General features: G+C 31.6%; 2 protein-coding genes and 2 non-coding genes across 9 annotated transcripts; 3 read left to right on the forward strand and 1 right to left on the reverse strand.

Annotated features, from left to right (window-relative positions):
• The first annotated feature begins 762 nt into the window (after positions 1-762).
• LOC113853442 lies at positions 763-913 on the forward strand. The gene has a single exon (XR_003502614.1). It is a non-coding gene; the product is annotated as a U4 spliceosomal RNA (small nuclear RNA).
• Positions 914-15069: 14156 nt separating this feature from the next.
• Positions 15070-15220, forward strand: LOC113853334. The gene has a single exon (XR_003502507.1). It is a non-coding gene; the product is annotated as a U4 spliceosomal RNA (small nuclear RNA).
• A 1048-nt stretch (positions 15221-16268) lies between these two features.
• LOC113852109 (CBL-interacting serine/threonine-protein kinase 20-like) lies at positions 16269-17624 on the forward strand. Its single transcript, XM_027482361.1, has one exon. The coding sequence runs from the start codon at positions 16269-16271 to the stop codon at positions 17622-17624; it is 1356 nt and encodes a 451-aa protein (XP_027338162.1).
• A 5874-nt stretch (positions 17625-23498) lies between these two features.
• On the reverse strand, positions 23499-25447 carry LOC113864762 (CBL-interacting serine/threonine-protein kinase 12-like). 6 transcript variants are annotated; one of them, XM_027498848.1, is made up of 2 exons: positions 24382-25447; positions 23499-24336 (listed from the first exon to the last, which is right to left on the reverse strand). In XM_027498848.1, exons 1-2 carry the CDS (start codon positions 25233-25235, stop codon positions 23721-23723), a joined length of 1470 nt encoding a protein of 489 aa, XP_027354649.1. In that variant the 5' UTR covers positions 25236-25447; the 3' UTR covers positions 23499-23720. The 6 variants fall into 6 exon arrangements, with proteins under 6 accessions (XP_027354649.1, XP_027354682.1, XP_027354656.1 ...); XM_027498881.1 differs by having other exon boundaries at positions 23499-24227; positions 24360-25447; XM_027498855.1 differs by having other exon boundaries at positions 23499-24308; positions 24360-25447.
• Between the last annotated feature and the right edge of the window lie 407 nt (positions 25448-25854).

Raw genomic sequence — 25854 nt, forward strand, 5'->3', positions numbered from 1 at the left:
CCAAGAAGAAAAAGACAGGAGAGAGTGAGAGAGGACAATTGGTGATTTGGATACATTCTAAAAATAACATATATAGAATGTGTAAGAAATTTAAAAAGCAAGTGAAAGGTAACATAACAATAATATCCAATTGCATAAATTTTTTTACAGCAACATTCCGTATGTTGATCTTAATTTCACTATTTTTATACATCAGGGTCTTCATTTGGTGTTCTGTTTGTCTAAATTTCTCTACCAACGGATACTATTTTTGCCAAGGCTTTCATCTTTTCTGCACCAAGAGGAATACCTCTCAAGTGCCCATTAACAAAATGGAGAGCATAAGAACAAGACAATCTTCTGTGATTCTGCTCAATGGTCTCAGTTCTTTTTCAGGCTGGAAACCCATCATTATTTTTTTTGTAGTTTCCTCACATATTCGGGAGGAGGGATGGAGAACAAAGCAATAATTCTGATGCAAAGGTAATATGAGAATGGACGTTTGCTTGGCCAAGGCATAACATGCCAGAGCTTGCTATCGAAGTGTTTAACGAAGGGATGGTGATGAGGGTTAGTTTGAAGTAGCAAATCAAGCCAGAAATCTACCTTATGCGCCTTTTAAAGCACGTTAAATAATAACTAATAGAATTAATTTTGACATAATCACTGTTTTAGAGGAGAGTGTGGTGAATACTGTAAAGCTTTTTAGTCCCACATGGGGAGTGAAGCACAACAGACCCGTTAAGGTAAGTATATAATGCGATTTGTGATTCAATTAGAAGCATCTTTGCGCTTGGGGCAATGACGCAGCTAGTGAGGTTCTAACCGAGGCGCGTCTATTGCTGGTTGAAAACTATTTCCAAACCCCCTCTTAGGCCTGGGTTTGGCCCAGGCCTTCGAGAATTTCTGGAAGGGCTCCCTCTTGGGTGAAGCCCTGCATTTATAGTTTCAAAAATATTAAATTTAACCAAAGAGAGTTGACCTAACATATATCAGGTGTTGATTGAGTTGACGATTAAACTTTTTGTTATAAGAATTTATTTTAAAATGTGTTATATCTATGCGGATTAATCATATATTCAAATAAGATATAATGTTATATGATGTCTCACTAATTTTTTTAATTTTTAAACTTAGCTAATGGTAGTGAATTTTTAAAAGTAAAATTACAGCTAGCAGAGGGTAAACATCTTGAAACTGGTTACATAGAACAAGCTGAAGGTATCTCGTTACACACACATAGGGGAATCGTACACACACAGACAGAACAACAAGTGTATCCATGTAGCAATAGCAACAAATGAACAATTATAATAAATAACTGGCATCAATATCATAAAATCAAATTAGAGTTTATTACTTTGAGTTTATTACTTGACAAGTTTCCGCATTATCTCCATGATAAAGATTATTTAATTACACATAATTATAATATTAAAAGCAAAAGAAATTACATAAAGAGCATCCATAATCCTAAACAAAAGCAAAGAAAAAATTGTGACTAATCTATGTTTTAGGAGCACACCACTTTGTGACAAAAAATGTTATTTTTTAAGTAGCGTTTAGTTTAGAGACAGAGATACTAAGACAAAGACACAGAGATACGTATATTATATTTGCCTAGTGTTTTGTTAGAGAGACAAAGACACAGAAGGACATGCGGGACATAGATTTGAAGGACACCATTGTACCTCTTAGAAGAAGGGACACTAGTGTTCCAGCTCCAAGGACACGGAAGCTATACTTTTGAAGACCAAAATACTTTTGATAATTTTACAAAATTACATGCACTACCCTTCACCTTAATTCTCGTTGCTCTTCCTCGTAACTTTTGCTTCATCAACACCGTCTTTTCCATCGATCTTCTCAGTGAAAGCGAGTGGCCCTATGTTCATCAACAAAGGCAAGTAAACATCTCCATTTCTCTGTTCTCCCTGTGATCTCCCTCTCGCTCACTTCCTTTGTCTTATTAACCCAAACTCCCTTGTTCCCACTCATCATTTTTGCTTCACCCCACACTGTCTTCTCCATCGATCTTTAGTGAAGGCAAGTGACCTTGTGTTCATCAACAAAGACAAGTAAACATTTCTATCTCTCTATTTTTCGTCTGATCTCTCTCTTGCTCACTTCCTCTATTCATTCGAAGGTAGGGTGAAATCACTAGGTTCAGACTTTGTTGCAACACATGCCAACAATAGAGCAAGGGAACTCAGTACAGGTATTCTTCAATGTCTATTTTGTCAAATGTAAAAAATCATTGCATTTTAATTTCTACCATGGATTTTTCTAGGTTATGGTTTTTCAATGTGAGATAATGGTTTGAAACTAGTGGCATATAAAGCATGAGTTTGTTTATGTTGTTTTGGAACTTGAATTCCTTTTTATGTTAAAGTATTTTTGTGATTCACTATGCCTGTTGTGAAGGTCTTTTGTTTGATTATGTGGCGTATATGACAATGGCGATTTTTTTAGTTTTTTTTTTTTGCCCCTGTTGTTCATCGTTTTATGCTTCATTGTTCCTAATATCATGGAGCAGTTTATAGAAGAAAAGTTGGAGTTGTTTAAGGAATGAAAAAATCTACATGAACTGAGATTGAACCATGAACTTGTAAGCTTAACATGTGAACTGATATAGACATTTCTGTGGTTTGAGATAAAACCAAGTATTTGGTCTAATTTTTATATATTTGTATATAATGCCTATTGTAAATTTTGGTCAAGATTGCTAAGAAAAGTATCCCTTTTTCTTAATAAGATATGTATTTTTCTTTGTTTATTTTTTTTTAGTCTCCCTCTCGATATCTATCTTACTAATCAACTAATCTACATTCGGGTACTGCACAGGTCCATTATAGGAACAACCTTCCCAAATCTATTTTCTGTATTCATAATTTTAGTATCTGAACCCTTTACACAATTTGTGAAATATGTTTAAATAAATGTTGAGGATTTTTTTTGGGTAAATAATCAAGAAAAAAAATAAAAAAAAATGTTATGAACATCATTAAAGGAATTAACATGTGAATCATATGTATTACCTATTTATCATTAATATATCATAATTATAACCTGTTTTACTTTCAGATTAGTGGCACTTATTTGTCTAGTTTGAGTCTGAATTGTGCCTTAGCCTCCTTTTTGCATGATTTGTGTGATTCAATAACTAGATGCTTTGTTGATAACTTGTTTTGCTTTCAAATTACCATTTTTTTTTGTTTTACTTCAATCTATTTAGTTGATATGCCTTTGTTAATAACAACAAAATCACACCTTAGTTTTTGCTTTGCTTATATTATGTTGTATGACACTCCCATTAGATGTTAATGGCATGTTAGTGTATTTTTCTTGAATTAAACTATGACAATTTGTCCATGTTCTGTTTTTTCTAGGCATATGGAATGAGTTTAAAGTCTTGCCATAGATTTTAGGTAATAAGTCATTTTTTTGTTTGAAGTCTTGTCTTAGAGTTTTGGATAAAACTTATGAATTAGAAATGCCTATTAACTGGTGAAGTTATGTTGTGTAATTTCATCATGCTGTTTATGTGCAATGAATTAACTATTAACTGTTTACTAGGAACGGATGGACTACTTTGAAAAAGTTAAGTTGTGTATTGCATATTATTGGATAATGAAGCAAAGATTCTACAACTTGATGTTTATGATTTTACGGACCACATATATGTACACTAGGAATAAAACTAGAAGGATTGATGATGGTCACTTTAGTCAAACTGTGAACACTAATGGTGTTAGGGAAGATGCATTGGAAAACATCATTGAGAGTGGGGGTGATAAGAATTTTATTTGGGAGTTACAAATGAATTTGAACACATTTTCATCATTGTGTGAATTGTTTCATATTTAGGGTGGGTTAAACGCTAATGGTCATGTAAGCATAGCCAAATAGGTGGCAACTTTTCTAATTGTATTAGCCTATCATAAAAAAAAAATTGCACCCTCCAAGTTTGCTTTTATAGGTTTGGTGAAACTATTAGCAAGTATTTTAACAAAGTGTTATGTTCAGTGTTACATGTCTAAAGTCTTTTACTGACCAATGTTGAACTTGTCGCAAAAGATTGTGTGGATTCTAGATAGAAATGGTTTAAGGTAATGTAGTTAACACAAAATTCTGAAATGTGTATCTCTAGACAATGTGTGCAGAACTGACAATAACTATTTGACTTACGATATAAGGTTATCTAGGAGCATTAGATGACACATACATCGATGTCACTGTTCCAAAGGCAGATAAAACTAGATATCATACAAGAAAATGTAGGATCTCCACCAATGTCTTAGGAGTTTGCAATCGAGATATGAACTTTGTTTATGTTCTTAGTGGTTAGGAAGGATTAGCATCTGATTCAAGGGTACTTAGATATGCTCTAACAAGCCCTAATGGATTCAAAATTCCAACTAGTATGTTTAAGTTAATTACATAAAAAAAAAGACAAAGTAAAGCATAATCATATTATCGTCAATTGACCTAACTTATTCCTTCAATTTTTCTTTTTAGGGAGTTATTATTTAGTTAATACTAGTTATACAAATGATAGAGGTTTTCTAGCACCGTATAGAGGTTCACATTATTATGTGCAGGAATGGGCACAAGGAAATCGTGCGCTTCGTAACCACAAAGAGTACTTTAACAAGAAGCACGTGTCGGCTAGGAATGTAATTGAGCGTTGCTTAAGAAGAGATGAGGAATTCTTCGAAGTCCATCATTCTATCCAATTAAGACGCAAAACCGCATCATACTTGCGTGTTGTTTGTTGATAACTTCATTTGAAGGAACATGAACATTGATCCTATAAAGGAGTCAAGTCTTGATGCTGATCAGATGTCGATAGGTGAAGATCCAACAGCTGATGTCAACATGATTGAATTTGTGGACAATAGCCCTAAGTGGACTCAGTGGTGAGACACTCTTGCCAATGAAATGGTTGAAGAGTGGAGAAGAGCACAAACATTGTAGAGGGCATTCCTTGGTTTATTTTTTTAAGTGTTATTTGTTTTATGTTATGTAATGTCAACAGCAAATTGTGTTTAATAAGGAACAATGGTTCAGTCATGTACTTTGTCTAATTGATTTGTACTATTTTATGTATTGAACTTTGATGGCTTTGAAATAACTCATTTAGTTTTAGTGCAAAGATTATTGACTCCAATATTTATATAGCGTGTTTATGATTGTACTTTTGATTGTAACTTTGTTTGACTACCTATGTCATGTAATATACATGTTAATATGCTAAATTTACTGACCATTTTTGTAAGGGTAGATGGCAAAAATTGTGTCATGTCAATGAACAGACAATGAGACGAAGCACTTGGTGTGCTTCATGGAAGAAAAGGTGGTGGAGAGACTATAGGTTGATGCAGGGCAATTCAAGTCAGGAGCTTTCCAAAAGCTCGCTAACAAAATGAACGTGAAACTGTCCAAATCCAAGATTACTACAAATCACTATAAAAATAAACACAAGTAGTTGAAGAAAAAAATACTAATACGTTGCAAAAATGCTAAATTATAGTGGATTTGTGTGGAATTTTGAAAAGCACAATGTGAAAATGGATAGTCAAGACGTATTGGTGGAGTGGAGAAAGATATGATTCTGAACTGTAATGTAGTATTTATAAAATTAAATTGATATGTTACAACATGGACTACCTTTCTTATTATGCCTCAATTTTACAGAGCCACCTAAAAAGTTATACACGCCGAGAAAACTATTTTTCCTGTACGAGTGACTGCGAACCATCTTTGGTGTGAACACTCATTTTTGGTACTAATCTTATTATAAATAATGACTAACCTGCACACACAAGGACATAGATCTCTTTTACTTGAGAATTTTGGCAGAGGAATTTTTTGGAAGAGAAATTTTAGATAGATTTTCTACGACGAAATTTCTCATAAAGAATTTTTCAGGATAATTTTTTATATAGAATTTCTATACAAAAAACGAAAAGAGATAGGGATACTGAAATAAAAAGGTACGACTTTTAACTTCTTTTCTATGTTGTCTATCTTTCATGAAATATGCGCTAATATTTTATCACACTATTTCTTTTCTTTCTCTTTTGTTATTTTATTTTTTGCTCTCTCTTTGTCTTGGTGCTTTTTCTATTTACATGGTTCCTCTCTCTTTTCTCTTTTTTATTTTTTTTTCTTTGCGGCTTTTTTCCTCAAGCGTCACTCCACAAATTTTTTTTTATAAAAAGTATAAAAATAAAAAGGAACCCTTTTTAATTACACATTCTAATTATTATTTTTTTAAAAATAAAATATAGAAGTTTTTTTATTAAATCTGTCAAAAATAATAAACAAATATATTTTAGTAAAAATATAAAAAATAAATAATTTTAAATTTTTTAGGTTGTTAAATCTCTTAAAATGAAATATAAAAAAAATTAAAATGTTAAATTATTTTCAAAATAAAGCCTTTTTCTATTTTTATGAAAGTCAGTTTTAGACGTTAAATATCTTTTTTTTAAAATAAAATATGCAAAAATAATAATAATAAATAAATAAATATTATTAAGTGATTAACTTTTTATTCTGAAGTAAAATATAAAATTTATTTCTAAAAAATATAAAAATATGATTTAATTTATTAAGTCTTTTTGTTGGCTTTCAAATGAAAAAGAAAATAATATTTTTTTACAAAATTATTTTGTTTTAAAAATAAAATACGATTTGAGAATAAAGATTTTTTTGAAATGTTAAATCTTGATTTTGCTTATGACAATAATAACTTATACCTAACACATATTTTTAAAAATAATAAAATAATAAAATAATAAAAAATAAAAAATAGAAAAACAAAAAAAAAAAATATCTAGGGTCAATATTTAAAATTAGTCACACTATTTAATCTTAAGGTACTATTTGTTTGGACAGGCAACTAAAAGTGTTAATGCCTGTAACCAACTTCTGAACTCGGGACTCTTAATGATTTTTCTTTTCAATATTTTTTCTTTGTAAAAATAAATAAAATTTTATTGACGATGATGACTTTACTAGAGAGTCACTATTTTTTGGTTAACCAGGTGACAAATGACGATTCCATTGGAGACTATTTGAGATTTAAGCCTCTTTATGATAAATAGTAGGATTTATTATGACCCGTTTGTTTGTTTGTTTTTCTTTTTCTTTTTCCTTTTGTACTAACGGACCTTGTTTGGTTTAATTGTTTGTAAATATTTTCATAACCACAGGATAGATGTTTATTTTAAATGTTTGTAACCATAAGATACTGAACTTTTAAATTTTAAAATAACTGTTCATCTTAAGATAAGGGACCATATTTGGAAATGTATTTATTTTGTAGGTTAGATTTTTTAGGTTTAAGGTATAAAAGGTTTGGATGTCCCTATCACATACTATAATTTTTATTCATTATTTGCATGAGAGCAACTCTACACCTAAGCTTGGGTTGTTACTTAGGTTAGAGGGGCTATTAGCGGTGCAAGATGGGATGTACTTCCTGTTTGGCCCAGTGAAAAACTCCAGCTAGAGTTTTGCTCTTCTAAAAGCGTCTTATGACTGGTAATTACTTATTGTCATGGTAAATGGTTGAAGTTGGGTTGTGAGCTCTAGTGACCTTTCTAGAGGTAGAAGCTTTCCCAAGTGAGACGAACATACTAGAATTTAACCAAGTTTGTAAGAATGGTGTTAGTTTAGTTTTTTGGTGGGCACTAGTTTGGATTGTATGACTAAAACTTCAAAGGCAGCATTGGGATGTCTGTCATTGGGTTTTATGATCTTGTGAACTTGATGTTATTATCTACCATAACTCCTAATGTAAATTATCTTGTGTTAAAATTATGTAGTATAGGAATGGGGTTAATTTTGTCCTATGCTTAATATCATAAGCTCCTCTAATAAGCTTCTGTGTTTGTTTCTAACAGTGTAATAAGCATTCATCTTAGAATTAGAAGATTGACCACATTCACTTTGATCCTCATTAGAATCACTTCCTGAGAACAATAATTTTTCAAAATCCAAGTGTTTTGAAGGCCTGAAATTTCTAAGTTTCAATGTAATAAATGATGTCTGTCTTACCATTCCAGCAATTGTAAAAGTCCATAAAGTGCATTTGCAGCTCAAAAACACAACACCACGTTACTAAAAAACACAACATGATATTCTACAATGATTTTTACTTTATATTCTTGTTTTTATCCAACCCCTTGTCTTTCTCAACAAAAAAGAAAAGAAAAGAAAAATCATATATATATATATATATATATATATATATATATATATTACTATTTACCACGTAAAAACTAAACAATGACAAGTATACTATCAATTAATGTGATATTTTCATAATTAACATGAATAAGTAGATCAGTTAGGTGTTAGGAAAAACTAAATATCCTTCTATGGTGATACACCTCTCTATATACACGTATCTTTCTGCTCCTATATTTTCTCATGTGGATGTTTGAAATTCAATGGGAAAATTTTGATCCATTAGAGAGTCTATGTTAATTTTTCAAGTATTGGAGCTATTGTACTATAATTAAAAAATCTATGCAATGAAGTTTTTAAAAAAATATTTTTTTCTAATATTTTTCATAAAATAAAGTGCTTTTTTGTTCTACTTTTGGTAAACTGGTTTTTGTTTAATGAGGGTGAATTGTATGCTGATAAAGTTCATGTATCCACATTGGTAACTTTGTAAGAAGTTGTCAATGTTTTGTGTCAATAAGCTGAGAAATTGATGTTGAGTTTGGTTTGTTGAGTATCTTTGTTTACCATTGAAAATGAGTTTTTGAGTTATAATGGTGATGGTGGGGTTGGGGAAAAATTATATCAAAATATCCTCATCTCTAATTGCTGATGAATACTTTTTTGTCTTCATCATAAATTTTGAATAGTGTTGCTTTCTTTCCTAATTTTAACTTGGATATATTCAATTTTACTGAATTGAATGGATTATATCAGTATTTTCTTGAAATAATTTTCAAAAGCACAAATTCTCTTTGATCTAATTTGCTCTGCTTTCTTATTTTTTTTTCTATGGTTAAATGACAACTGTATTCTTTTCCTATCACATGACAAAAAGGAAAAACAAAAGTTGTCCATATCCAAGCTTCTATTCCATCTATCAAGTTAAGAAATTATAAGCTAAGTTTATATCGCAACAAATATAACTGCCTAGTTCTAACGATTACATCATATTAAAGGGGTGTACATCAATTGATAGTCAACCTAATGTACCACATAACAAACAAAATTAGGCATAATCCAAGAAACTACAAGGGCCAAGACAAAGAAGTTTGTCTTCATCCTCTCAAGACGCAACTTTATTTCTATTTGCTTCTACAAGCAACACTTCAGTTGGAACAGAGGTTTGTGAAATCACCTCTCTCGTACTTGGAATATTATATGTTTCTTTGTCATCATACCAATTAAAATAACTGCATGTCTTGTCTTTGTTCTGCATTAAATATATAATGACAACTTTACTTAATTTTATCAAAATAAATATGTTCAAAAAGATAACATAAAAAGGTACAAATAATATGAATCATATCTTTTCAATGTCAATGTACATGATAAAAATATAAAGAATACTGAAAATTTTTCAAAAAAATATAAAGCTGCTCTGTAGTAGGTTCGTTGTAAAAACTATGATTGAGATATGAAGGCATAATATAATACATGGGACCCAGGGGCACATAAAGAGCAATGATACCGTAAATTAAAATAGCAAACATAAATTAGAGAAAATGAAACTTAACCAACCTTATTCCATTACTAGATTACATTATTAGTTATAATGCATACATCAAAGTCACATGACATGTAATAAGGCAATATTTTGTTTATTTCAATTTCTAGCCCCATATGATACTTTATAACTTGGAAGTCAATTATTCATTGAACTTACTCCTCACATTCATTTTAAAGCAGTCTACACAGCATGTATATGTAAAAAGCATACATCATAATCACAATAAGAATTTTAATTCAATACAAGTAAACAAAATCAAACAAACCAAACAAATTTGAAGTTTTCACAACTTACCATCCAATAGGAAAACCTCCAAGACTCTCTTCCACAATTGGTTGTCTTCTTTGATACCATTAAAATCTTCCTATCTCCACACCCACATAAGAGATTAACCAAACACTGTCTCACTAGAGAACATCCGGACCTATAAAAAACTTTAATGAAACAAAATATAACTTCAATTCAATACAATCTTGCATAAACACTATACCACCACAATGACCAACATATTGTATGTGCCAATGACATTACTCATGTTATATATATTACATCATACAAATGGCACTGAAAAAATATATGGGGGCTAAGTAGTATCAATTTCAACATTTTCTAAGACCTCCTTATGTGTAACAGAATCCAATCGAAATACATCAAAAGACAACACCATATCTAAATACAAAAATAACAAATGAGAAGGCAACATTCCTACTTTTATCAATGGATTACATATTCAAATTAACAAATAGACTTTTAGAAAAAATTCACATATCTTCTGCAACTACATCAGTAATAAAAAAATCAAGAAGAAGCACAAGGAGGCAATAATTATTGCAGCCAAATTTTTTTATTTTTCTAAGTAATGATGTTTGTGCTAATAATTTAAAGGTTTTCATCTCAATTTTTTGAAGCATCTTATTTAATTAATACCAAATTAATCCTTGATTATTCTTCCAAATAATAAGGTTATTTTAAAAATTCTTTTCATGCATTTCCCTTGCCATCAGTAGTACTTTATAGGCATCATCATCATAAAGTTAAACTAATAATGTGATAAGTGTGACTATAAATTAAAACTAGATCACCAACTCAAGCCCTCATTATTAAAAGAGAAGTAGAACCAAAATTGAAGTGCTTATTCTTCTGCTCCTAGTTATCCTAGTTGCCTACTGAAGTTCTTGAATTTTGATAGGTTATTCATCCATCTAATGATCCAAAGGTTAAAAAATACCACGAAGCCAAATATAAGATCTTTTGTGGCCTTTTATGAACATTAGCTCCCTAATCTTTTCATCATGGCCCAAGCCTTGGCAAAATATTACAAACTACTTGAACTCAAACTGTGTCGATTATATGCACTGTGAAGCCTTTGTTTTAACATGAACTAGTGAAAGAAATTGTGTCATGTTTACTATGTCTAGGTTGATGAATATTGATGGTATTCAAGGTTGCATTTTTTGGTGGTTGGTTAGACACAGAAGATTTACAAATACAATACCAAAAAAAAATCATCAATGCTGAGGTGAAAATTTAGGAAAGAAGTGATTTTTCTTTTCTTTTTTTTCTTTTGGGTACATCTTAAAGAAGTTCATGTAAAGGAAGGAAGAATTAATTTGTGGAACGATCTGGGGTTCAAGAGCAGAGAGATAGTTTACTTTGACCCCATGACAAGTTGCACAGTGGTGACAACACGAGGAAAGCAAGCATAACACGACCACGGGAACAAAGATTTGGAGGCGATGACTGACAAGAACCAAGGCGATGAAGAAGCAAGACAATAATTGAGATGAAGAACCCTAGTCATTTGGAGGCATTATTGTTTCAGAGGAACCAATAGGACAAGATAGGTTTAGGTTTATTAAAAGAGTGGTCAGGGGTAGGATAGATATTTTTGTGTCTTGTCTCTTTACATCCAAACATAATACAAGATGCAATACACAATATCCTATCTTCACTTTCACACATAATAGACAGACATAAACATTAGTGTCTTTATCTTTTATTGTTTCAGTGTCTCTGTCTCCATTATCCAAGGACGGGTGCTACCTTAGAGATCCTATAGAGGTGATGAATGGAATGGAAGAGGGAGATGATATGAATGTGAAATAAGGAAGAATTCTAGGTGAAAGCTTAGGGTTTAGGTGTGGAAGAGGCAAAAAGGAAAGAGAAGTCACAAAGATAAATTTAAAATTCAAAAGAACATCTTTTCTCAAAACTCTAAAATTTTCTTTTATTTAGTGATCTTAAAGGCATCATACTCTAGATAGAGGAATATTCATATTTGACTACAAGGCATGGTCTTTTTTAGCACGCCTTGGATAAAAGGTTCATATCTTCAACATGGGGTGCGCTCTTCTTGAGCATGACCTAAATAGAGAGGTACATTGTTCAGCACAAGGTGTGCTGAGTTAGACATGATTGATAAGTTCATATTTTGATGTTTTATAACTTATATTTATGCACTTTTGATATATTTTGTGGATGTTTTACACTAAATTTATTATTTATTTTTACATTTAAGCATGAGAGCACTACTAGTGCATTATGGGAGTATTCTGAGCAAAAATTAGATAACTACAGCTAACCTCGCAAGAAAGCACAATCGTGCTTCTCACTCGTCAAAGGTGTGCTTCGTGACAATGCACGATCGTGCTAAATTCAAACATGGGCATGGTTCAATATTTGGCACAGCAGTGCTGGATAATAATGCATTTTTGTGTTGATTCAATCTGTGATCAAATTTTAAAATTTAATTTTTGAATTTTGAGAGTTTGAATCTACATTGATTTGGAGAAATTAAATGTGGTTTTAGTTAAGATCCCAAAAAGTTGGCAAAACTGATTTTCATTCAAAAAGATAAAGCTCAGTTACTAAAGATTGAGCGACGATCGGAATACTAAGTTATATAAAAAGGGCTTATGCTTCTGGATAAACATCTTCTAAACACCATCTTCTTTCCCTAAGGTCTAACTTAATCAATCATTGAGAGTTATTAGAGGTCATTGGCAAAGACGACGAGTGTTTCTTTTGAGCACCTTTTGGAGAACAAGAGCTACTTCCACCCTTTTCCCTTTCGGGCATTTTCAGTTGAAATTTTACTGAGTTTATGGATTTGTTTATCATGTGTTTCGTTATTTGTTTTGTTAAGGTTAGCTAAATTCATAACTAGGACTATGACATATCTTATTGCATACTCTATGAGATTTTTATTTTTAATAACGATGTTGGTTTCTTTTTATGTTTAGTCTTTATCCTATTGAATTCAACTTTGCATGTTAAAAACTAATCACCTTTAGTATCTTACAACTAGTTGTATCACAGGCGACCGTACCACATGTAATTAATAGAACTATAGGTTAGACGGGACAAATGATTAGGCGAATTAAACTTAGTTTTTCTCTTCCAACTGTTATTAAATTAACAAACTCATAGGCTCTTTATGCTTTCACTACCTTTTGTCTTGCATGATCATTAGGAATAATCGTCTAGAGAAAAGAATATTAATATTGCATGATTATTGAGTGTTAATAGAATAAGTATGGGTGGTTGGTGAACATAAAGAAACTAATATTAGAATTTAACTAAAGAGAACATAGAAAGGTGTAATAGGTAAAACCATATGCCCTAGACTCTTTTCATCCACTCTCTATCAAAAACTTCCTTTGTGTCCTTTCAATTACTTTTTGAATTTAAACACTTTTGATTTTAATTCATTACGTACCCTTTCAGTTTAAACAATTAAATCAAGATGTTTTTGTTACTTGAAACTAATCTCTGTGGGACGATAACTTGAAAACTTAATTTTAAACTCTTTATTACTTTTCGATAGGTACACTTGCCCACAGATAATGATCATGCTCATTTGGAAAGAAGTACAAGTGTGCTAGTGTTAAGCACACATTCTCTAAAGAGTTTGTTTAGTCAGCACAGGACATGTTCGTGTTAGAGAAGGGCATGCTTGTCTTATTTCTTTCCCAATATCATTTTGTTTTCTAATACCACTGTTCTTCATGATTTAGTTTAATTCATCTAGTTACACTGTCATTTTACAATAAAATCAAGAAATAATTAATCATTTTAAGGGATAAAACATCAATTATAATAATAAAATAAGCTAGATTCTCATAGATAAAATGACAAATGAAAATTTATCACTTAGTTGCCTAAACTCGTATCGCCTCCTACTGATATGGAATGCTCATTAGGTTAATGCGTGTTAACCGCAAAGTGGGTACTGTATTTAGAGGAGACAAACTTATTTTTTTAAGTAGTTTCATAACAAAGGAGTGTGATACCAACATGTGACATTGTCCAAAAAAAAAAAAAACTCTAGATAATAAATTAGTTTTTAACCAATATTAATTTGGATATTTATTTTTAAAAATATATTAATTAAGTAAATAAAGTCTAACAATAGTATTTAATTACATACATTTTTGTATAGCAACATTCCATGTATTCCTTAATTTCACTAATTTTATACCTTAAGGTCTTTATTTAGAGTTATTTGTCTAAACAAATGTTATTTTTACCAAGTCATTCATCTTTTTATGCACAAAGAGAAATACCTCTCAAGTGTCCATTAATAGAATAGAGAGCATTAAAAAAAAAAAACTTTTGTTTGATACTCCTCAATGTTCTTGTTCTGTTTTAGGCATAAAATCTATTATTATTATTTTTTCTTTCTTCCATACTCTAGAGGAAGGGTGCGTAATAAAGCAATAATTTTGTTGCAAAGTTAATATGAAATTGAATACTTGCTTATCCAAGGCATAACATGTTAAAGTTTTCTTTTGAAGTGTTTAACAAAGGGATGATTATAAAGATGAGTACTAAGTAGCAAATTAAACCTGAAATCTATGTAATGTGACTTTTGAAATAACTTAAATTATAACTAAACTAGGTAGTAGTTAATGTAATGCATATGTATTTTATTTTGAAATAAATGAATATATTTTAATAATTAAAAAAGTTATAAGTTTTAAAATAGTTTACATATGTATATATAACAAAAATATTTTTAAAAAAATTTCTTAAAAATTATTTTAACCTAATTATGTAAGCACAAGTTATAAAGTAATAATTTTTTTATAAATATAAATATTTTAAAAAATTCAAAAATTTAAAATATGATTAAAAAATAAATAAAAATTAAGCTAATTGTAACAAAAGAAAGTACAGTTTATACATTATTATTAATTAATTTTAAATTTAAATATATTTAACTAACTGAAAGAAAAAGTAAGTTTGCTAAGTTTATAGCCTTTTAGTCCCACATTGGTAGTGAAGCACAACTGCACCCGCGAAGCTAGGTATATAATGTGATTTGTGATACAATAAACAGCATCTTTGCGCTTGGGGCAATGACGCAGCTAGTGAGGTTCTAACCGAGGCGCGTCTATTGCTGGTTGAAAACTATTTCCAAACCCCCTCTTAGGCCTGGGTTTGGCCCAGGCCTTCGAGAATTTCTAGAAGGGCTCCCTGTGGGGTAAAGCCCTGCAATTATAGTTACAACGTTACCTTTGCGGTAAAGCCCTGCAATTATAGTTTCAACGTTATTGGTTATATTCTATAATACAACTGTTTAAAGAGAGATGTCCTGTTTAAATGAACTAAAACCTAGCATAAGTCTACTGAAAACAATCATCAATATCAATGTTTTATAGATTTTGTTATCTAAAAATAACTAAAGCCTTTTAAGTTTTTAAAAAAGCAATAGCATAACAAAGCTAAACTTATCTTAATTATTTAAACTGAGGAAATATATCATGTCAACATAACTTGTAGAAAAGATTAATTGAACGCAACAATTTTATCAATATAAATTCTAAATATAAAATATAAAAAATTCCTTGTGTAACAGGTAACTTAATTAAATTATATGTCTTTACTTTTTTTGTGTGCATATATGTAGTCTTTCATTTGATGTCAAAAGAAAGAAACAAAATCTTTAATTTAAAAGGTTCATTTGATTTGACTCGTTATAATTTAGTATGGTAATTTCCTAATTTTTTATTTATGTAACTATAAGTCGTATAATAATTTTATAAACAAAGTTGTATACACATGTAGAAATTTGGATTGGATTTAGATTTGTAAATAATGCCACACCCTCTAAGTGCACAAGCAACTAGAACCCGACCTTGATATAAGGGCAGTTTAATGGAATAAAAAAATAATTTAACTATTTCTTATATTTATCATAATTTAACTATTTTAAGACATTCCCAGTTTACCACTACTCATAGGGTCTTTGATTTGGTCATCTGTTCTGTTAGCTTAAATTCCTCTTCGATGGATAACCGTTCTTTCCAAGTCTTTATCACAATGCACCGAGAGGAATATCCCTCAACCCTGCCAAAGAGCATGTGGTTCCACGACCGTACTTCCCTAGCCTTCAAGTTTGCCTGCTCCTATCTTGATCCTCCAAGTGCCCATTAACAAAGTGGAGAGTACAGGAAGAAAAGGGCAATTTTTTGTGATGCTAAAGGGTCTTAGTTCCTTTCTAAATCAATATTTTCTTAGTTTTACCTATTAAGAAGGAATGGAAAACAAAGCAACGATTCTGATGCAAGGATATGAAGTTGGACGTTTACTTGGCCAAGGCAATTTCGGCAAAGTTTATCATGCAAGGAACTTGAAAACAGGCCAAAGTGTTGCAATCAAAGTGATAAACAAAGAGAAGGTGATGAGGGGGGGTATGAAGGATCAAATCAAGCGTGAGATCTCTGTGATGCGTCTTGTGAAGCACCCCAACATTGTGCAAGTCTATGAGGTAATGGCAAGTAAGACAAAGATATATTTTGCAATGGAGTGGGTGAAAGGTGGTGAGCTTTTTCATAAAGTGTCCCAAGGAAGGCTTAGGGAAGAAATGGCAAGGAAATATTTTCAGCAGCTGATTGATACTGTTGATCACTGCCACAGTAGAGGGGTGTATCACCGTGATCTTAAACCAGAGAACCTTCTCCTTGATGAAAATGGGGACCTCAAAGTTTCAGACTTCGGTTTGAGTGCATTGTTGGAATCAAAGAAAAAAGATGGCCTTCTTCACACAACATGTGGGACTCCTGCTTATGTAGCTCCTGAGGTGATCAAGAAGAAAGGATATGATGGTGCCAAAGCAGATATTTGGTCTTGTGGAGTGATTCTTTATGTTCTCTTGGCTGGTTTTCTTCCTTTCAATGATAAAAATCTAGTGGAGATGTACAAGAAGATTAGCAAAGCAGATTTCAAGTTCCCACGATGGTTCTCCTCAGATGTGAAAAGGCTTCTATATAGGATCCTTGATCCCAATCCAAGGACAAGAATTAGTATTTCCAAGATTGTGCAAAGCAATTGGTTTAGAAAGGGGTATATGCAGATTGAAGCACCAAGGTTGCCACCCTTGTCCCCTACAAATGGTGAGGATATCTCAGATGTTCAGGCTGCATTTTCTTCATCGGGTTTAGATTCAGATGACAGCTCGAAATCAGATAATGATCAAAGCCTCATGAAGCCTTATCATTTTAATGCATTTGATATCATATCACTCTCTTCAGGACTTGATCTTTCTGGCCTGTTTGAGAAAGATAATAATGAAAGACAAGCAGCAAGATTTACTACTAGAAAGCCACTTTCAATCATTTTGTCAAAACTTGAAGACGTAGCACAGGTAGATGGTAGATTCAATGTCATTAAGAAAAATGGAATTGTTATATTGAAGGAAAACAAAACACCGATGAGAAACCAACTCATTATTGAAGCAGAAATTTTTGAAGTGACGTCTTCCTTTCATATTGTTGAGGTGAAGAAAATTGATGGAGACACATTGGCGTATTGGAGATTCTGGAACCGGTACTTGAAGCCTTCACTAAATGAAATAGTTTGGACTTGGCAAGGATATGAGCAACAACAATTGTAGTATAAAAAATATTTCAGATTTCTTTTTTCTTAGACGGAAGGAGCGCTTTCAAGCACTGTTCTATCTAAATGTCTTATACATACTGCAAAGTTGTTTTCAATGCTCTTTCATATAATCTTTTTCCTCAATGACAACAACAAAGCCTTATCAGAGTTTAATCTTCTCTGCTCTCATTCTAAATAATTATATTACATTTTAGCTCAAGACAAATCATATGACTGTGTCCGTGCTTTATATCTAAAGGAACTTCACTTGAGGTCTTGTTAGAAATACATAACTTTGAGAATGGCAGTTTAAAATTTTAGAATAATTGGTCTGAACAGTAACAAAATTTGTATTATGCCTTAAAAGTAGACACAAAGCTAAATAAAATATATTGCTGTGTGAAAATTTTTTAAGGTTTGGATTGCTGATAGATTTTGTACTCACATGGCCACCTCTAGCAAAAGATCTACCAATATAACAAGAACCTAATCATGCTCATTTCTATCTTTAATATGGGCAGTCCTTGAGCATGCATTCGTTATCAAGTGGAGTTTCCTTCCTAATATCGATGCCAAACTTCGAACCTATTTGTCTGACACATTTCTAGAGTTAGTTTACACTTGATGGAGCCTAACATAAAACAGGACAAGGCAATCACTGTTAAAATGTTGAAATATGGATAAAATACTCTTTATAATACTTGAGAAATCCCAATATTTAACTTAAATTTTGGGAACATGTATATATTATTAGCTTGTGGTTTAATGTTTTGATCCTAAATCTGAATGACAGGAAGAAAAGTGGATGCAAAAAAGGTTGTCAAAATCTTTCTGACATGATGGGTGCACTCATAAATCACCAATTTTTACTTCTTTATGTTTTGAAAATTTTAAATAAAATAAATCAATGATTAATACCAGTATAATTTCTGCGCTTGCAATGGCGTAGAACTGCAACCCTAAGCATGTGACTCCTCTCTCCATATAAAGATTTCAAAAATCAAATAGCAATTATGGCATTGATATTTTAAAAATTGTCAAAAACGTTAGTTTTTTTTTACTATAACTTTTTCATAAAATACTATTGATATTTTCATAAAATACTATTGATATTTTTAAAAAATTATTATTGATAATTTTTTTATAATTTTCGTTATTTGATTTCTAAATTTTTACGTCAATGACTTTTGAATTTTTGTATTTCTGTAATTTTTTTTAAATATTATATTTTAATATATATTATTTTTAAATAATATATATATATATATGTATATATATATATATATATATATGAAAAAGAATTTTTTTACACTAATGTAAGTCTAAAAATTCTTATATTCAATCTGAGTCTTTCATTTAACTTACATTTAATAACTAATAAAATAATAAATTATAATATGTTAGATATAAGTTAAATGAAAGATTTAGATCAAGTGTAAAATTTTTTAGACTTACACCATTGTAAACTTTTTTTGTCATTATATATATATATATATATATATTGGTAAAGAAAAAAAAGGTTACGTGATTATCTAACCAAATAATTCACTCAAATAAATGATTTTCTACTTGTTTCTTAACCGTGAATGTATCATACTTCACGGATCAGATAGGTTACATATAATAAAAAATAAATATTTAATTTATTAAATTATCAAATGATATATTGTGAATGTATATTTATTTTTAAAATATTTAAAGTAATAAATAAATAATTAATATGTATATTAAATAAATTTATTTATGTAAATAATAAATAAATGTTTTATTAATATAAATCTTGTGATAAATAAAGATATAAAAAGTTACTAATAAACATACAAAATTTTGATAATTATTTATTATAAATATGATTCAAATTAATATTAATTAATTGTACATATAAGTCTATTATTTTATATTAGGAAAATATATGGAGAAGCATAGCCTTTGATTAATACTTATAGGTAGAATAATGTCAACATTTTCCCCATACATATTTTGATTTTTAATGATTTAGTGTACATTATGGCGGTGAAAGTTGGACAGTGATCGTTGCTTCTTATGATGGATCTTTATCAGTAATGTCATATTCAGCCCACACTTGTAGACCTCAAGCCCAACAATCCAATCAATTTAAAGTTGCTAAACTGGAGACACAATTTTCCAAAATAGAATTTATCATTAAAGTAAGTAATTATTCAATTTAGAATATATTGAATTTTTTATTCATCAAATTTTTTTCAAAAAGAAATCCATGCTGAATTTTAATATAAATTTGCTTTGAGTGATTTTTATTTTTCATATTTCACGATGATTAATTTTTCTTTATACCCTTCTGTGTGTAGTGGATGCGATTATTTTTTACATTGATTTCTTTTTTCTGAACATTTTTCATTTCTTACTTTATGGCCACCTTTTCAAACTCGTGTCACGTAGCCGTAGATCAATACTAAGAATCTGTGTCCTTTAGCAGCTAACTACCTAATCAAGAAACCCAATAAGGACAATCCCAATGGCAAATATAAAAATGCAAGATTTGTTGGCCGTGAAGTGCTTGTAATTAGTGTCGGGCATTTCAATTTATGACTTTAAAGAAATGAACAAACAGAAAATGACGTTTTGAAAAGATTTCGCAGCAAATCGTGAGAAGACAAGTTTGAGTGAAGATAGCGTATCTTCTTATAAAGTTCAATTTTGATTCGTCCTTTGTGATAACCACTCGTTATTCCACACTCAACACCTTCATAATCTAACAGCTGTTTTGCTCACCATATTCCAACAATCCCACTCCTAATCAAATGATGTTTTCATAATTATTGAATGGTGATGTTTTATTAAAATTGTGAATCCTCATATCAAATACAAAATTTTCATATGATTTTATCCTGTGAAAATTTAGTGTAAAAAATATATTTTTATTTATGAATGCGTAAAGGGCAAAATAATTTGAACTTGGATAAACCTTTGTAACTAACATTTCCTATCACAGTCGTGCCCCGCGTTGCCTTCAATAGTTTGTTCAGGATCTACGTATTCAGTGCAGTTTATTTTGAAAATTAATTATTTAATTTAAAAGATAACAACAAATAGCTTTCAATACATATCAGTTGAATTGATCCTTAATATTTGATTATAAAGTTTAAAAGTTAGATATTAAAATAATTTTTTATTAAAGTAAAAACAAACTGCAAAAAAAAATGCAAACTTGTAAAGTAAATAAGTAATTTACTATTGAAGGTATCTTGTGTGTGGACACAAATGTGAAAATAATGTGTTAGATACAGAAGAAATAGAATAATACCAGCAGTGTCCCAAGTCTGATAACTAATCATCCAGAGGCAGGAGACAAATAAATTTGTGGTTCCATTAATTTGTCATATATATATATAGAGTCACTTTGTTTTAGTGATTCTATATATATAAACTTTGTTGTAAACAAAAAAATCAAAAGTGTTGGATTAAATCAAATCAAGGTATTAAGTTTGAACTTTATATATATATATATATAACCGCTGAAAATATTAACTCTTTGATAGCATGAATATTCTGTACTTGAACATAATTATTTACTGTGGACTAGTAGACAATCGCTTGTTCTGGTTCAACTTCTTTAGAGACATGTAGACAACAGCTTGTTCCAGTTCAACTACTACCCCCCATCTTGTTAAATGTACCATTAATACGCAAAATGTTGCGATTGCACACGCTCGTGCATGCTCTAGCAAGCGATAAAATTCTTAAAGCGATACAACAATGTTTTAATACGAAGCTGAACCCACAAAAATACCCCGTTTAAATTTGAAAAATAGTTTTTTATTATGTTGATATCTTCACCAAGTAAAATATGGAAAAATAATATAATAAGAATAGAGTTTGCTTCCTACGTTTGCTCCCATTTTACCTAATCCATCAGTTAAAATTTTCCCACTGTCTCGTCCTTGCACGGTTGTTAGCTTATTAATGAATCATTAAATTGTATTCATTCTAACACCAGGAATTAGTTTTTGCACAGACAAACTTTCAGGTTATCTAACTTAGAAAGACACACTTTGTGAATGCAAAGATAAGAACAAAGAATAGGAACAAAAAATATTGGGCAATCACATAATGACTATTAGTATTCTCCAGGTCTACACTCGGAAGTCCAAACCGTGTAATTTACGACACCTGAGATTTGATTAGTGTATGTCTCAAATTCAAGATCAGTGACGAATCTGTCGCGTCTGTTCTACAGAACCGGTTTGGAGCCATTCGGAATCCCAAGTGTGGAGAACTAAGGGGTGCCATAAGCCATTTGAAAAGCTAATTTTTAGATATGGAAATTTGGAAGAGAATATCAAAACCATGTGGTACTAGAAGATGACACGTGTTGCGGGAATGTCATACATCAAGATAACCATCGCTGAATTTCTCCCATTTATGTGGACTTTGACCTTCAATTTGCCTCATTCATAACTTGCTATATTCATATAACTAACATGTAATGTAATGCACCACAAGTCAACGGAATTCAAGGGAGATTATCCAAAAGCAAGTAATTCGTTTTTATTTATCTTCACTTAACGCAATGCATTTACAACACGTTGCTTTTATACACCCACCTGAGTTTCTTCTCATCAACTCATTATTAAATTATAAGGAGCACCTGAACTAGCAATGCCAAACAATTATACTGTTATCATTTGATAAATAAATTCAAACTTTTTATTTTTTACTGAATTATCATTATAGTTGCTAATTTTATAATTTTTTTCAGTTTCGTTCTAAATTTATAAATATTTTAATTTAATTTTAACTTGCTTAAATATTTTAAATTATTCCTTATAATTATAATAATTAACAAAATTGTTTGTTTGCTACGATTAATTTTAATTTAACATATCAAATGACATGTCACGATTAATATGTCGGGTGAACACTTTTGTTTAGTGTCATTGCAATTTACTAATTATAAATTTTAATTTAACATATTAAAAGGCATCTCCCATTTAACATGATACATGAACACTTTTTGTCAAGGGTTATTTACGTTTATTAACGACATAAACTAACGTAGTTACTTTTTCAATAACTCGAAATTAAAAATAAGCCTTCATTTAGAGATGAAATAAAAAAAATACAAAATGAAGAATTAAAGTGAGGATTTATTCCTTGATTTTCCCTGGGCATGACTACTTATTTGTAACAATCAATTTCACAGGTTTAAAGCTCAACTTTATACCCCAAATGTTAGCGGGAAGATTTCCAGATTAGTCCTGAACTTTCTCAGTCATGTTCTGTTCTTGAAAGCAGTTTCGCGGTGATATTGTTAATTTGTTATGGATCCTTAAATGGCAAGTCAATAGTGGATTCCTTATGGATTGCTAACAAAGTCCATTAATTTATAATACTGGCCCGCATAGCTTTCAGATTGGTCTAAAAGACAGCTATTTCCTCAAGTGTTAAACAACATTTTACAAAGACAACATATTAACTTTGTATATAACCAAACCAGGTTACAAACCATTTTCTTCAACAGGCTACACACTCAAATTGCTGAGTTCGTGCTAAAAACGAAGAAAGTAACAAAATTAGTAGTAGGAGATACAATATTCTTAGTCTTAGATATTGATGTCTTTGTGATAAAACCAATTAGAATGGTTTCCTCCAAGCAAGACTCCGGTGCTCCCGGACCATTGAATGTGTTCGTAAGATATAGCATTAAAAATACATTCCCCATTCAAGAATAATCAGAGGGCATTTAACAATTTTTCTTCCTTCAATCAACAATTTCAAATGAGAATTCATTTAAGAGCTCTATGTACAACTAAAGCCAAAAGCCACATGGGTTAGCACTACACCATTTTGCTATTTTCACATTGCTTGCTATTCTCAAAAGTAATATACAGTTCACCATCAAAGCGTGAAGAAAAGTAGAAATACATACTCCATTGACTATATTTCAATTAGCCTTTTTCGTATGAGCAATTAAACAGACAAATACATAGGCACCTAATGCTCCAGTAAAGAAGCAAACCTAAAAGCAGGACTCAGGACAATCCTGGGGGAAAATTTTTAACCAATTTCCATACACAATCTATAAACAAAAGAGCGCAAAAGGCTTAACCTTTTATCCTCTCTATCTCACTCTTCAATCATCAGTAGGTATATAGCGTTGAGTTTCAATATCCGAAGCTATGTTATGCACGGGTTCAGAAAGCACACGTAGTAAAGAAGGCTCAGTAGGTGTAGACAAGCCTGAAGAAGTTGCAGATTCCTCGGCCATCAAATTTTGCAGCCCTGGTTTCAATTCATTGTTGCAAAATCTCTCATACTCCGCTCTGTCACCTCCTTTTTTCTTCACCTCCACCACAACCAAAGAAGGTGTCAATTCAAATATCTCAGCAGCTATAGTCAATGGACCCTTCACACCTTCTCGGGTACCCTCCAAGCTCACCCTACAATCTTTCTTCCTCACAGTAAAACTTACCAACTGAGCAATCTCCTCCAATTTTGATATGATCCTAGAAACCGGTGCAGCAGTCACAAACCTTGCCTCGTCCCCTTTCTCCTCAAACAAACCAGAAAGATCAAAGCCAGGAGAGAATGATATAATGTCAAAAGCATTCAAACTGGCAGGTCTTGGCAAAGGAGCATGCTTCCTTCTAGTCTCAACCTCAGAATCAGATTCTGACACTGAGTAATCAGAAACAAAAGATGCAATAGATGCTGTATCATCCTCATTGTCCATAAGGTTATCATCAACACTACAAAGTCTATCATCCTCAACATAAAACTTGATTTGTTTGAACCCTTTTTTGAACCACTTGTTCTCCATGATATCAGGAATAGCAATCCGGGTTTCAGGCTTGGTATCGAGAAGCCGAGTTAGAAGCCTAGAAAGATCAGGTGAGAACCACCGTGGACACCTGAACTCACCCCTGTAAATCTTCTTATACATTGCCATCACATTCTGATCATGAAAAGGCAAATACCCAGCCATCAATACAAACAAAACCACCCCACAAGACCAAAGATCAACCTTAGCACCATCATAACCTTTCCTTGCCAAAACCTCAGGAGCAACATAAGCAGGTGTTCCACAAAACGTATGGAACAATCCATCTTGCCTGATTTGATCAGAAACCGCACTCAACCCAAAATCAGAGACCTTTAGATTCCCGTTCTCATCAAGCAACAAATTTTCAGGCTTAAGATCCCTATGGTACACCCCTCTAGCGTGGCAAAAGCCAACTGCAGAGATCAATTGCTGAAAGTACTTCCTTGCAGCCTCTTCCTTGAGCCTCCCTTTTGCAACCTTGTTGAAAAGCTCACCCCCACGAACGTATTCCATTACAAAATAGATCTTTGTCTTTGTAGCCATTACCTCGAAGAGTTGCACGATATTAGGGTGGCGAACACGGCGCAGAATCGAGATCTCGCGCTTGATGTGTGCCACCAACCCACCCTTCAGAATCTTCTCTTTGTCAATCACCTTGATGGCAACACCTTCCCCGCTTTTAATGTTTCTCGCGTAGTAAACCTTCGCAAAGGTTCCATGGCCAAGGAGCTTCCCAATCTCGAAGCGACCAAGTAACAGGCTCGATGTTTCCTTCTTGTTGGTGGGAGTGATGGTGGTGGGGCTCTTTGAAACGACGTCGGCCATGGATGGCCAATGGTTTGAAATTTGAATGTTGAAGTTTAGTTGTGTCCTTTGTTGTTTCTTCGAGTTACGAACAAATGATGAAAGCCAAAAAATGGAGGTAGTGATTGGTCTCTATTGAATTGAAGGTGGGTATCGTTTTTGGTTGGGACGGGTGGATGGAGGGAGGAACATGGACAAGGGTGTGGCTTTGATTCGTTTGAGGTTTTCCTATGTAAGAGTGTGTGTGTCTGGTGTTATTATTATGTGTAAACAATTTCGTATTTAGCCAAAATTGAGAGAGAGAGAGAGTGACACACAGATGCTTTTATAAGGGAAGGTATATACCACCATCAGTTTGTTTTCTATTTTTCTTTTACTTTTGATTTTTCATTAACTTTGCTAATTGTTACGTGTTTGATTAATTCATTCATTGGTCTTCCAATGCTGAAACTTGCAACTTTTATGCATATATGTGTTTTGTTAAATATAATCGAGACTAAATTTGAACTAATTAGAAATATATATTTATATTAAAATAGGCATTTTTATTTTAAAATGTTAAAATCAGTGAATTACCATGTGACATCTTGCGTGAGAAGAAAATAAGTGAAAACTTGTTATTATCGTTTTAATTGAGTTT

Source organism: Abrus precatorius, unplaced genomic scaffold, assembly GCF_003935025.1.
Source record: "Abrus precatorius isolate BTA unplaced genomic scaffold, Abrus_2018 Scaffold10, whole genome shotgun sequence".
In the NCBI taxonomy this organism is placed as follows: domain Eukaryota; kingdom Viridiplantae; phylum Streptophyta; class Magnoliopsida; order Fabales; family Fabaceae; genus Abrus; species Abrus precatorius.